Raw genomic sequence first — 13,652 nt, 5'->3', positions numbered from 1 at the left:
TCCTTTTTATTTTTTATTTTTATCTAATTATTTTTTTAATGTCTTTTTTAATTAATTCTTTTGTTTATTCTTTTCTTATTATTTTTTTTATTCTTTTGTTCTTAATTTTTTTTTTTAGTTTTTACTTTTTTTAATGCTTTCTAATTTTATAATTTTTTTTAAATTTTTTTATTTACTTTTTTTATTTAATTGTTTTTTAATATTTTTTTTTTATTTAATTTTGTTTTAATTTAATTTTTTTAATTCAATTTTTAATTTAATTTGTTTTTATCTAATTATTATTTTTTTAATGTACTTTCTTATTTAATTCTTTTGCTTATTCTTTTTTTCTTATTTTTTATTGTATTGTTTCAATTTTTTTTAATTTAATTTTTGTTTAATTTAATTATTTTTAATTTAATTTTTTTTATTTAATTTTTTTTTTAATAATTTTTTTTTTTTTATTTATTTTTATCTAATTATTTTTTTAATGTACTTTTCTGTTTAACTCTTTTGTTTACATATTTTTTTTTATTCTTTTTTTCTGAAATTTGTTTTATTTTTTCTTTTCTTTCATTGTTTTTTACTTTTTGTAATTTTTTAAAATTTTATTATTTTACCATTTTACTTTTTTATATTTACCTAATTTTACTTTTTTAGTCGATATTATTTTGATTTTTTATTTTATTACTTTATTTTTTCATATGTTTCTTCTTCTTTTATTTATTTTATTTATTTATTTTTTCCTTTTTCAATTATTTAATTTTTTTTATCTTTTTATTTTTATTTATTATTTAGTTTCTATTTTAGTGTATTTCCATTCTATTTAATTGTTTTTTATTGTTGTTTGAATATAATCCAATTTGTCTTCATAATTTGCATCTATTTTTATTTTCTTATTAATGCATTCGTTTTTATCTACGCATTTCATCATTTTTTATTTTACCATTCACTGCATTCAGCAGTCCCATTTACTTTTAATGCAGCATCTACAAATGTCTGAAGTATTTAAGTTAATTTTGTACGAAGCAACTTTTTTTTTTGGTGAAAGCTCCGCCAAAGTGATTGACCAAAGCGAAGCCATACACAGTAATCAATCAATCGATTACCAGCCCAACGCGATCTTTTGTATACGAAGTTACGCCGAGTTAAATGCACTTTCTGGTAAACAAAGAAAATTCTCGCTTTTTAAAAATAAAACCACGTACATACGAGTATAAATAAAAAATGAGACAACATAAATTCTTGGGATGGTAACGAGCAGACTGACGCAGCGCGATTTATTTTAAGATTTAAAGTGAATACTAAAAATGCAAGCACCATGGAAAGTTAAAAGATATGCTTTTCATTTTATTTAAATAGTCTGTGCATAGTACATTTAAGTAGAACAAAATCGTTGCTTTCCTGTGGGCATAGGAAAATTCTGAATCATTGGAATTATGAATTTGCGAACCTTCACAATTTGTATGCTCTACATACCTGAGGACTTTAGCACATTTTGCTATTATACTATATATATAAAATTGGCGCGTACACCCTTTTCGGGTGTTTGGCCGAGCTCCTCCTCCTATTTGTGGTGTGCGTCTTAATGTTGTTCCACAAATGGAGGGACCTACAGTTTCAAGCCGACTCCGAATGGCGGTTGTTTTTATGAGGAGCTTTTTTATGGCAGAAATACACTCGGAGGTTTGCCATTGCCTGCCAAGGGGCGACCGCTATTAGAAAAATCTTTTTCTTAATTTTGGTGCTTCACCGAGATACGAACCGACGTTCTCTCTGTGAATTCCGAATGGTAGTCACGCACCAACCCATTCGGCTACGGCGGCCGCATTTTGCTAAAAAATATGGTCTTTCACTGATCTATTGATTACTAAGCTGCACCGTAACTGACCAATGCTTTGAATATTGCACTGAAATCTAACCAATTAATGCTTAACTGTGGCTTTACTTGCCCAGGCAAAAGTCCACACATACCCATTGATACTTATACTTGTGCATGTACATATATATATATTTTTTTTTTTTAATGGAAATACTTTATTTGCAATCTATCTTAGAATACAGATATTCAGCAAAAGAGATCTTATTACCTAATGACAGCATAGTATTTACACTGGTGCAAAACTACATAGAAAACTTATGTACATATATAACACAAATAAAAGAATTTAAGTATTTTATAAAAAGCAAAATCGGATTTGATTTAATTTTTTTATAGTAAACATCATAATAATTGTCCACTTATGTGTTTATATGCTCAGCCTGTTCAAAAATGATTTTAGAACGTGCTATTGTAGATCGGTGGGTACTGTTCTCAGCTTAGATCATCAGCGAATTGTAAAAGTCCAATAAACTCTGTGCCAACAAAAAGCAAGTACATTTGTTTAATGATTTGCAATTTTCTTCTACCTTTTGAACCTATTTTGGTGGCTATTAAGTATTTGCAAATTTTAACTTTTGTTGCTGCCATTTTTCTACTTATATATACATATGTATGTATGTATGTGTACACTACAATTTCAGTCATTAGTCAGACAACTAAAAGGTAAGTCGAAGCGGTGAATACATCAGTAAATTGTGTACAGAATAAATAGCACATAATAACTAAAAAGTTTCCGAAGTCATCACGCTGCGGGTAGGAATGAAATGTGCATACATACATATGTACATTTGTATACAACTGTGTGTGTATATATCTATGTATAAATGTAGTTATGAGATGTACATATGTATGTATCTACATGACACTTTATTACATGCATACACACATACAGAGGTGCATAATAGGTGTACGTACGTTGACGTTTCAATATGCACCATTTTACTAATCTACGTACATAAGCACGTACTCGTACATACATACAATGGCCAGTAAGAGCAGCAAAAATTGCATCTCAAATAAATATAATTTCCTATATGCAGTCGACTCTCGTTAGTTCCAAATTCGAGGGACTCTTAAAATATTACGAATTGTCGAGTGTTTGAAATACTAAATGGTTCGAGAGAGAATTTTATTTATTGAGAGAAAATAAATAAAACTTCGAATTATGAAGTGTTTTTATTTAACTGCTAATGTTTTACATATTCATAATGCGGATTAATTAATCTTTGAAAATAACTCATTTATACGGGTTTGCTTCGAAGCACATTGCTGCTGTTCCGGTTAGGTTAGGTTAGGTAGTGATGGTTGCCCAGAGAGTGGGCCCACTTGGGCGACAGAAGTTTGATTCCTCCTTTGTTATGCCATTGCAAGAGGGAGAAAAGAGGTGGAGGAAAAGGACGATACGACGAAAGGGAAAGGGGTGAGGAGGGTTGAGTGTTTGTGGACTATGAACGGTGACTAGTCTGCGGTTGTGTTAGCCTCTTTATGCTGCTGATGAAGTTCATGAGATTTTTGTTATCAAGACCTGCTATATCAGCAGGCGCAGAAAAGAAGTGAGAACCAAGATGCTTAAATCTTAGTCCCGCGAGAGCTTGGCAGCTAAGGAGCAGGTGCTAAGATTATTCCACCTCATCCTCCATACAGCTGACCCAATAAGGACTCGAAGTAATTCCGAGTCTCACGGCATGTACATATACCCTGCAGATAGTGCCCGTGAGGATGCCCACGAAATTTGAGAGATGCGATTTTGTCATCCTCAGAATATCCCTCGAACGCCTCCTATCCAAACGTGGCCAGGAGGACTTAGCGACCTTACACGTTCGTGTACTTGCTCAGCGCCCCCTGAGTTGGTGCAAAGCCCATCCTTCCAGTAGTAGAGCGCAGGTTGTTAAGGGGATCCCGATCCTCTCCTTTCGCGGGCACACCGCCTCACAGGTCTCTTGTCACTGTGACCAGGTACCCAAATTATCTTTATATCGAAGAATTCTGATGCAATCGAGAGAGAGAGAGAGAGAGAGACCAGGTATTCCCTGACCAGTTTCGAATGCACCATAATAGAGCCTAGGGCCCTAATTGCCGCTTGGCTATCGGAGTAAATATTTACCTTCTTAACAGTTGTTACGCAAGTAAGTAGCTAATCAGCTGTTTCTTTAATTGCGGCCACCATTGCTTGGAACACACTGCAGTGATCCGGTAACCTGAATTTGAGTTTGATGGGGAGCTCTTTGCAGAATACTCTTCCTCCAATCCTACCGTCCTGCTGCTCAGACTTTTCAATAATTTGTTTAAGGAGAAAAAGTGCCTGATATGCTGTTGCATCAGTTTCGTTTTGTAGGTAAAAGCTTTGTAAGTTATCGAATGGGGCTCTTGCTACCTTAACTGACACATCTGTCACCGGTTAGTGATCCTGAGACCGCAACATATCATTCACTTGAACATAGTCTGAAAAACTGGCATCGCTTTTCTTCTCATTTCTTTCTCTCCTCCTTCTACTTTCTCAATTAATTTCTTCTTTTAAGTAATCGTCAAACATTTATACTTTTTAGGACGCATATTCAATACAAATTTCTAATCGGTATTCCAACGAAGCGATTCTTGCGGAAGCGTGCGCTCAAATGCGCCTATGTTTTATGCGTAACACGCAACCACGCACAGTAAAGGTATATTCAGGTGAGTCCCAAAATTCAAAGTTCTTACTAACACACCAAGAAACTTTGCAAATTTAAATTGTAGAGTGTTTGACTATACGAGTTCGAATTACCACGTCGTAGCAATTATTTTTTCGTTCAAATTACCGAGTGCATAAAAATGTATGGACATAATTCGGAATATAAAGAGATTTTGTAGGGCGCTCGTGATAACTTTGAATTAATGAGAGGTTCGAAATATCGCAGATTTGAATTAACCAGAGTCGACTCTATGTACATATATACATATTATTTGCGTAATACTAGTCTCCATGAGCACACAGAACCTTCCATAAAAATGATGATAATGTGGCGAATACAATCGTGACAGATTTTGGCCGAACTTGCGCTTCCCATTGCAGTGTGCATCTTAAATATTTCCTACAATAGCAGCGGGTGTTTTTTTTTGCTACATGAGGACTATCGATATCGATAACTACGATTTGGCAGCAGAGAATGGCTAACTGAGTTGACATTTCTGTGCAGTGAGTTTTGGCAAGTTTTGGGTAAAACGAAGTATATGCTGTCTACAACGCGGAACACACGGCGTGTAGGAACGAACGCCATTGCGGACAACTATACCTTCGAAGTTGTGCCAGAATTTATTTATCTTGGCACCGCCGTTAACAGCAACAACGATATCAGCCTGGAGATCCAACGGAGAATCACTCTTGCTAATAGGTGTTACTATGGGCTAAGTAAGCAATTGAGTAGTCGAGCCCTCTCTCGCATGATCAAACTGACACTTTACAAGACGCTCATCATACCCGTGTTGCTTTATGACGCAACGGCATGGGTAGTGTCACAAAGCGATGCAGCCGCTCTTGGGGTGTTCGTAAGATCTTCGCTCCTGTGCGCGTTGGCGAAGACTACCGTTCAAGAATGAACCACGAGCTGTATGAGCTCTACGCCGACATTGACGTAGTTCAACGCATCGCCATCCAACGCCTGCGTTGGCTAGGGCATGTCGTGCGTATGAATGAAGAAGCTCCAGCAAAGAAGGTGTTCGAGAGCGAAGTCCAAGGGAGCCGACGCAGAGGAAGACCATTGCTCCGGTGGAAAGACCAGGTGGAGGAAACCCTATGCTCGCTTGGTGTACAGAATTGGAAACGGCGCGCGCGGAGCAGAGCCACCTGGAGAGAGCTAGTGAGGTCGGCAGTAACTCGGTAACGGGTTGTTATGGCCACTTAAGTAAGTAAGTAAGAGTGTTAGCAGGTCATCATGAATCGTTAAACCATAGAGAATAAGATGCGAAACTCTTTAATTTTGTGTGGACGCGCCCAGGAGCTCGTTTCAATACTTGACAGTGTTGCCACTGCCTGGACTGATGCACAGCTGATAGTCGAAATGGCGGACAGCCAGAAGCAACCCCAAAAATAGCTGACGAAAACAGTTCGTTTTTACATTAATGGAAAAATGTCGCAATTTAAATATTTATAATTGCATACTTATTTTAAAATAAATTCAATTGAAACGTAATAATTTAAATTAAGTTAGTTTTTTCAATTTTCCAAAACCTCATCTATGCGTTTAACGCCTGAGCAACGCTTCCAAATTGTGGATATTTACTTCGCAAAAGGAAAAATCTTTTTCGTGAAGTTCATAGAGCACTACTAGCAGCATCATCGGTCCTTATTTCTTTCGAAATGGGGAAGGAGCTGCCGTAACGATGAATGGCGAGCGCTAACGAGCCATCTTCTTCTTCTTCTTGGCGTTGTTGTTGTTTCACAGTCCTTCGTGAGCCATTGCTTCCTTCACAGCTTCCTGTCACTACCGTCCAATATTGCACGCGCATTCTCCTAAGATCAGCTTCCACATCTTCTAGGCACCTTTTCCTCGGGCGTCGCCCTTTTCTTTCTCCAATTGGGCGAACATCTGGTGCATTTCTCGTTGATCGCTCCCTTGGCATTCTAGCCACATGCCCCAGCCATCTAAGTTGTTGAGACTTCATAAATCTTATTATAGTTTCTTTCTTAACTATGTCGTCCAGTTCGGCATTGTGCCTAAGGTGCCTAACGAGCCATGCTGACTGAATTTTTCTTTTCAAAAATTAATCAGCTAATCACCGATGACATTTGGTTCCAACAAGACGACGCAACTTGCCACACAGCGGACTGAACAATCGATTTATTGCAATACCCAAGCTATCATTGGCGCTATGTAGTCAGAGTTATTGGAAAAAGTAGGCAAGAACTCAAACTCGTAGTCGCGCCAGACGTATGCCGGATATTCAAAAAATAAATGCCATGAAATTATCTACCAGATAATAATAATAAAAAAATCGGCCCTTGAAACTTAACCACCCTTTATATAAGGAACTATTTGCATTTGGTGGTCTTTGGATGTGTGCCGCCGAGGCCGCGGCGGCCATTTGGCCGATATTTTGTTCCAAACGTAGTTGAACCGTACCAATATTATCATAAGTGAGAGAAATGACAATAATTTCCTAAAAAAATTGTATTTTATTCGAAATCAACACCGGTCCTTGAAACTTATCCACCCTTTACAATCATTCTAAGTTTTCAAGCTCCTAAAAGAACACCCTATGAAACATTTTTCATGGCAGCAATGCGCAAAAAGTCTGACACCACCTGCCGACAAAGGCAAACACTTTGTACTTAATCATCTATGGTATAATATAATTTTTGATATTTTATTTCTAAGCAGTTGGGATCGAATTTGGAATCACCGGACTAACAGCAGTTAACAAAAGCAGAGGCAGTTTGACGTGCGTGCATATGTATATGTATGTGTGTATATGTAATACTAATATATGAAGTGGTAGAGTATACTGATTCATTAAATGCTTATATACATACATATATGCATGTATTTTTACTATATATTTACACATACATATGTAGGTAGGCCTTACTCATGCCCGCATGGCTGGCATTGAATAGATGAACGTATTTGGAATTTCATGCTAAAGCGCAAAATATACACGCCTGAAATTAAATAGCATGATGAAATCAATGAATGTGCACTGATTAGTTACTAACATTGTGGTACACATAACTGAAAATATGAAAAATCTCAAAGTCAAACCAACTGGACCGAATGGATGGCATGTTTGTGCGAGTTGCCGTGCAGACAACAGCCCACATTCGGCCGGGCACTTTCAAGCACACTGAAGACTGCTTGTGAAAGGTACTACCAACAGACTGAGAGAAGAATAATAAAAAAAAACAACAATTATAAGCAATGAAAAGAAAAAATAAATGAGTCATACGCCGGCGACCGTTTTGGCGAATTGACATGGCTATGCAAATGACAGCAATAATTGTAGAGTTGATGGTAATGCGGCAACGGCATACACTCAGGCTGTGTTAACTGGCAAGGCAACAACAAATAAATAAATAAAATATAAAAAAACAACACATAAGAAAGTAGATAATAGAGAAACAATATTTAAATGAAATTTACGCCGCCAAGTGTTGGCGTATGCCGGTGGACCTTGCACATGACTTTGGCATTATCACATTGAAAGTATGCGAATACAACAAGTACTGGCAAAATAGATTGCATTCTTTCTTTTGCATTTCTTATTTTCACTTATTGCCATGGTTAAGTCCGGAGGGATAAAAGCAGGTTCAGGTGGTTAAAAACATATGACATCATTTTTTTAAGTTAACAATCAGAATGAACCGAGTTGTGTGTGTACGAATGGAGGAAGACATGACTGAAATAGAGTATGCGGTCTAATCGGTAACAAGAGAAAGAGTAAAAAATCGCTAACTAAAATGCTGTGAAATTAACGTATAAGTATGTATGTATAAACAGTTATGAGCATATTGACAGAAAAAGAAATGATTTCATATGGGCGATTCTTGCACAAAGGTCATTTAAATAAAATTGAATGACTTACAAATGCTGTATAAATATAGTTGCGTTTAAAGTAGTGCATACATTTGAATCAGAAAATATATAAAAATAAATGTATCACATTTTTAAATTCAAAAATAGACTTGTGAGTCACAATTCGAGGTAGGTATAAAGCGACCTCTTCGCAACTATACATATATGTATGTATATTTGTGAACTTCATTTCTAAATGACCTTGCTGTTGGGCAAAACTATAAAATTCTATTTATTTATGCATTTTGTTCACTCACCCAATCCATATTTGTAGAATATCTCTTCGACGGAAACTATTTTGGGTTGATCCGCATGTTGTTGCGATGGTTTGTGCTCCCTTGCAGGGATTGCCTGCGCTGCTTTGGGTTTCACAGCTTCAACTGCCTCCTTCTTAGAGGAGATCGTGTTTGTTACGGTTGGAGCGAGCGGCTTAACAGCAATGGGCTCACTAACTGCGGCTGTATTGTATGCAGCTGCAGCAGGAGCATTAGCTGCCGGTGTCGGAACTAACGGCGCCGTATTTTTCGGCACTACTTCATCTTTAACTTGTTCAACTTCAGAATGCTTTGCCTGTGCAGAGGCGATAGGGACGACGTCCTCTTCTGCATCCAAATCTGTTACTGGTTTAACAATATTCGTTTTTGTTTGAAATTCGGATGATACAGGGCGTTCTTCTTTGAAATCGCCAAGTAGATCCTCAGAAGAAATAAATTTATCATTATCCTGCTCTTTGAGGGCAGCAGTTACTGGATTCTTCTTTGCCGGCGATGGGTTACACGACAGCGAAGGGGAATCTGTATCGGAGTCCTTGTTGGAAGCCGAAGCGGAATGCGATGACTTTCCAACAACTAGGTCATCGTCATAGAAAGTATTTGTTTTTGTTGCAGGCGCTGCAGGTGCAGAAGGTGCGAAGTTGGCGTCGAAATCTTCGGTGAATGGTTGTAGTGGTGCATGCTGTTGTGCGGCATCACTAGCACTGAAATTTAATAAATCATCTTCTTTTACAGTGGGCTCAGCTATTTTGCTGGGCACAATGGGTGCTGTTGCTGTTGCTGGTTCCGCTGTACGAGCTGGCAATTCAGTAGCTGGTTTGTTTGCATCGCCAGCGCCGGTAAAAAAGCCACGCTCAGCTTTCATGAAGTCGTGTATACCCTGTTTGGTATCATGCTGCAGTTGATGGCCAAAGGAATGTACATCCTTGGATGCATTGGAAAAAAAATCATCGAAATCATTTGAATGTTGTGCAAATTTGGCATCCAACTGCTCCTGCGCCTCTTTCGCACCAGCAGACATGCGTTGTACGAAAGCTTGAGGATCTACGTGTTCAAAATCAATGTCCTTCTGCTCATTGGCAAAGTAGTGCTCTGTGTGCGAGTTATCATCTTGTGCGCCCGTCGACCCGCGCCCGCCACCACCACTTAGTAAGTCATATGTGGCATTTGTTGCTTGCTTTGCTGCATCGGCGGTGTGAGTGAAAACGTCCTCAGCGGTAGCAGCTGCTTCCTTTTTCAAGTCGGCAAAATTGATATCCATTTTTTTATAAGATTATATGCTTCGATTTTAATTATATGCTCTGACAGCCTCTCGTTAACTTATTGATTTTCACAATCCACAAATTTTTAATGTTTTCTCTTTTAATAATTCAATCCTTTTCAATGCTGATACGTTTACACTCGATTTTTCTATCGAAATAGCTTTTTCTTTCGTATTAGTCAGACTTTTAAGTTCCAAAATTGTTCGAATTTATCACAAATTTATTTAAATATCTTTGCCTTTTCTTCTTTTTGACACACTTGAGACAATTCAGTGCGTGCCACTTTAATCAGTTTTGTAAATTTTTGCTGCAAATAAATTCAATTCTTTGCTCGTGAACTCACGTACTAAAGTTTTTCTCCAGCTCGCCCCAACGTTGTTGCAATTTCAAGAACAAACTGCAAATGAAACGTATATGTGGAGGAAATACACAAGATTTCTTGCAACCGGGTGCTCTTTGCGGCCCACTGCCGATGTCACTCTCTGTTGCTTTCTCGCTCCAACTATTATCCCCAACAGCTTGCGTCCTTCTCTCCAGTGGCGCAGTTGGTCAATTGGAATGAATTTGTAAATTAACTATAAACAATATTTACCTTGTCAAGAGATGTCGTTATAAGCACTCAGAATCTGATTTGAATAGGATTTTCAATTATAAACATTTCTTTATTTAAACAAAACCGAAAGCATTTGGTTTGACAAAATTTTAAAACTTTCCAAAACTTTTCTGCAATTGAAAGCTTTTTTTTTGTTGATTTTGGTTTTGTTTCCGATATTCATGGAAAGTGAGTGGCTCTCAGCTGTTTGGAAAAACAGTGTTGTTAAAGTCATTTTACTGATAAAGCTTTTTCCCATTTGTTAGTGTTCGAGGTGGCACTATTATAATTATTGTATTGATAATTGTTGAGAGTTTAACCAACTTTAGACCAGTAGCTAATTTTGAACAAAGTTATATAAGGTCTCTTTTTTCGCTAAGACTTAGCAAGTGGCGAATAGATGAAGCAAATGAACATATGTCGGTAACGCGGGAAATGAGCTGCCTTAAATTATATGTGTTGGTAAGGCAGGCGAATCTTACATGTTGCTTTCGCATGCAAATTTTTCGTCAAGTTAATCGAGCATAGAGATAACGAGCGAGGAAGTGGCGAATAGAAGAAGCCTATATTTGTGTTGTAAATTTTTTGTCTTATTTTTGATTAGATGGCGCATACATATCTGTGGTGAGTTTTCAAAGCAAGTTTAACCCGACAAGACTCACTATTATAAAATTTTGACAGCGAAGATATCACTTTGAGAACATGTTAAATTCTGGAAGAGCTCGAAGATGGGGTGCTATAGTAATAATTCATTTTAGCACTCAAGTAAAACGGTTGAGATTAAAAAGAAGATTATCAAGAATTTCTGAACAATGTGCTAGGCGATCAAAATAAACAAGTAAGTAACTGAACAGTTCCTCTAGATCCGAGATCTTGTAAGTTTATAAGCTTACAATGAGAAAAGTGAAATAATATAAGAGAACTGAAAAAAAACCAATGGAGTATGTATCTTTGCACTCTTTCCATTCTAGTAGCGTAAAAACTATAAATATGACATTTAGGTTTTGAGCGAACTAAATAATATTTTTCTGATCTAGGGTTCCTCGAAATCTTTCGAATATCTACTTGAAGTCAAATTGGGCTTTTAGGAGCACAATACAATACAATCGAATATACAACTACGCTAATCAACAAATTCAGTAACAGAGCTTCTCCTCCTATTTGTGGTGTGCGTCTTGATGTTGTTCCACAAATGGAGGGACTTACAGTTTCAAGCCGACTCCGAACGGCAGATATTTGTATGAGGAGCTTTTTCATGGCACAAATACACTCGGAGGTTTGCCATTGCCTGCCGAGAACATTAGTATATGATAAAACATTAATTCTGGGAAAGAGACATCAATTCCGATTGATTTAAAGTGACTTGAGAAACATATAAAAGTGCAATTTTCGCCTTTAACAAAGACCCGATTTACACGAGGAGACATCTGGAAGGGAAACATTTTGTTCGGTGGCGAAGGACGGTCGGGGAAGAGAGAAGGGATTTTGTCTCCCGTACTCGGCGACACGCTTTGCTCTTCTTATTCGTATTTCCAATCTTTCCAATTTTTGACAGTTGCTTCATTCGTTTTTTTCTTTTGTGGGAGAAGGTTCTGAGTTATGTGTTGGTTTTCAAGCAAACGGAAGATAACAAAGATGACAAACATCCGAACACTGCTTGGGAAATGCACGATTATTTTTGCTAGTAAAGTAGGTATAATTTAAAATATATTATGGGGCATGTTTATGTTGAATTCTAATTTTTCCCGTATTTCTAGATACTCAAGTTAATTTTAAGTTAATTATTTACATATGAAGTATTTGTAATTTAATTTTTTTTATTGAAGTTTAAGAATTTATAAATATATTTCAATAAAAAAACAACAAATTATTTATTATTTAACCTGTTTGCATTTTTCATTCATATATTTAAGAAACTGTTGTCGAACGCTCTCTGCTTTACATGTAAGCGCGTGCTAGAATACATCCGAACCAGACGATGCTAAAGTGTTAAATGTCAAAATGTCGCGAAAACATTTTTGCCCGTGTGAACGCGAATGAAACTTCAAAAGAGAATTTCCAGTGTCTCCCTTCCAGATGTCTCCTCGTGTAAATCGGGTCAAAGAAAGTCCTATTAGACGGACATGCATTTAAACGAATTACTAACAGTTACGAAGTTTCCTACATAAATTTTGTAATTTAAGTTTATTGTCTATCTTTCGAACGGTCTCTCAGTGTTTGTTTAACTGTGTAGAATTTTTTAAACTAAGTCTAAGCCTGCAAACTTGGTGCCCATTTACACGAGGAGACAACTGGAAGGGAAACATTTTGTTCGGTGGTGAAGGACGGCCGCGGAAGAGAGAAGGGAATTTGTCTCCTGTACTGGCGACACGCTTTGTGCTTCTTATTCGTATTTCCAATCTTAAAGCAATTTTTGACAGTTGCTTCATTTGTTTTCTCCTTTTGTGGGAGAAGGTTCTGAGTTATGTGTTGGTTTTCAAGCAAACGGAAGATAACAAAGATGACAAACATCCGAACACTGCTTGGGAAATGCACGATTATTTTTGCTAGTAAAGTAGGTATAATTTAAAATATATTATGGGGCATTTTTATGTTGAATTCTAATTTTTCCCGTATTTCTAGATACTCAAGTTAATTTTAAGTTAATTATTTATGTATGAAAGATTTTAAATTTAATTTTTTTTATTCAAGTACAATAATTTATAAATATATTTAAATAAAAAACAGCAAATTATTTATTATTTAGCCAGTTTACATTTTTCATTCATATATTTAAGAAATTGTTGACGAACGTTTTCCGCTTTACATGTAAGCGCATGCGAGAATACATCCGAACCAGACGATGCTAAAGCATTAAATGTCAAAATGTTGCCGAAAACAATTTTGCCCGTGTGGCCGCGAATGAGACATGAAAAGAGAATTTCCAGTGTCTCCCTTCCAGATGTCTCCTCGTGTAAATCGGGTCTTGGGCGTTTAAATTTATTTTATGTGGAAAACCTATTTTAGTACTAAAACATTGCCACTGAGTACTGTAGTGAGTAACTGCACTATTAATTTGCTACTTTAAGTTTGTCAGCACTTATTGGGAAATGTGTATATGACTGTCTCATTCATACACAC

The 13,652-nt window shown here is 36.7% G+C and overlaps 1 protein-coding gene across 2 annotated transcripts in view; it reads right to left on the bottom strand.

Moving 5' to 3' along the window:
• The window catches only part of LOC128863763 (reticulon-1-A), a 95,346-nt gene extending 84,839 nt beyond the window's left edge, over positions 1-10,507 (bottom strand). For both annotated transcript variants that reach the window (XM_054103092.1, XM_054103093.1), the window contains exon 1: positions 8,664-10,507. In XM_054103092.1, coding sequence (XP_053959067.1) covers positions 8,664-9,939 — 1,276 coding nt within the window. In that variant the 5' untranslated portion in view covers positions 9,940-10,507. The remainder of the gene's footprint in view (positions 1-8,663) is intronic.
• Between the last annotated feature and the right edge of the window lie 3,145 nt (positions 10,508-13,652).

This window comes from Anastrepha ludens, chromosome 5, assembly GCF_028408465.1.
Source record: "Anastrepha ludens isolate Willacy chromosome 5, idAnaLude1.1, whole genome shotgun sequence".
In the NCBI taxonomy this organism is placed as follows: domain Eukaryota; kingdom Metazoa; phylum Arthropoda; class Insecta; order Diptera; family Tephritidae; genus Anastrepha; species Anastrepha ludens.
This window is presented reverse-complemented; position numbering and strand designations above follow the sequence as displayed.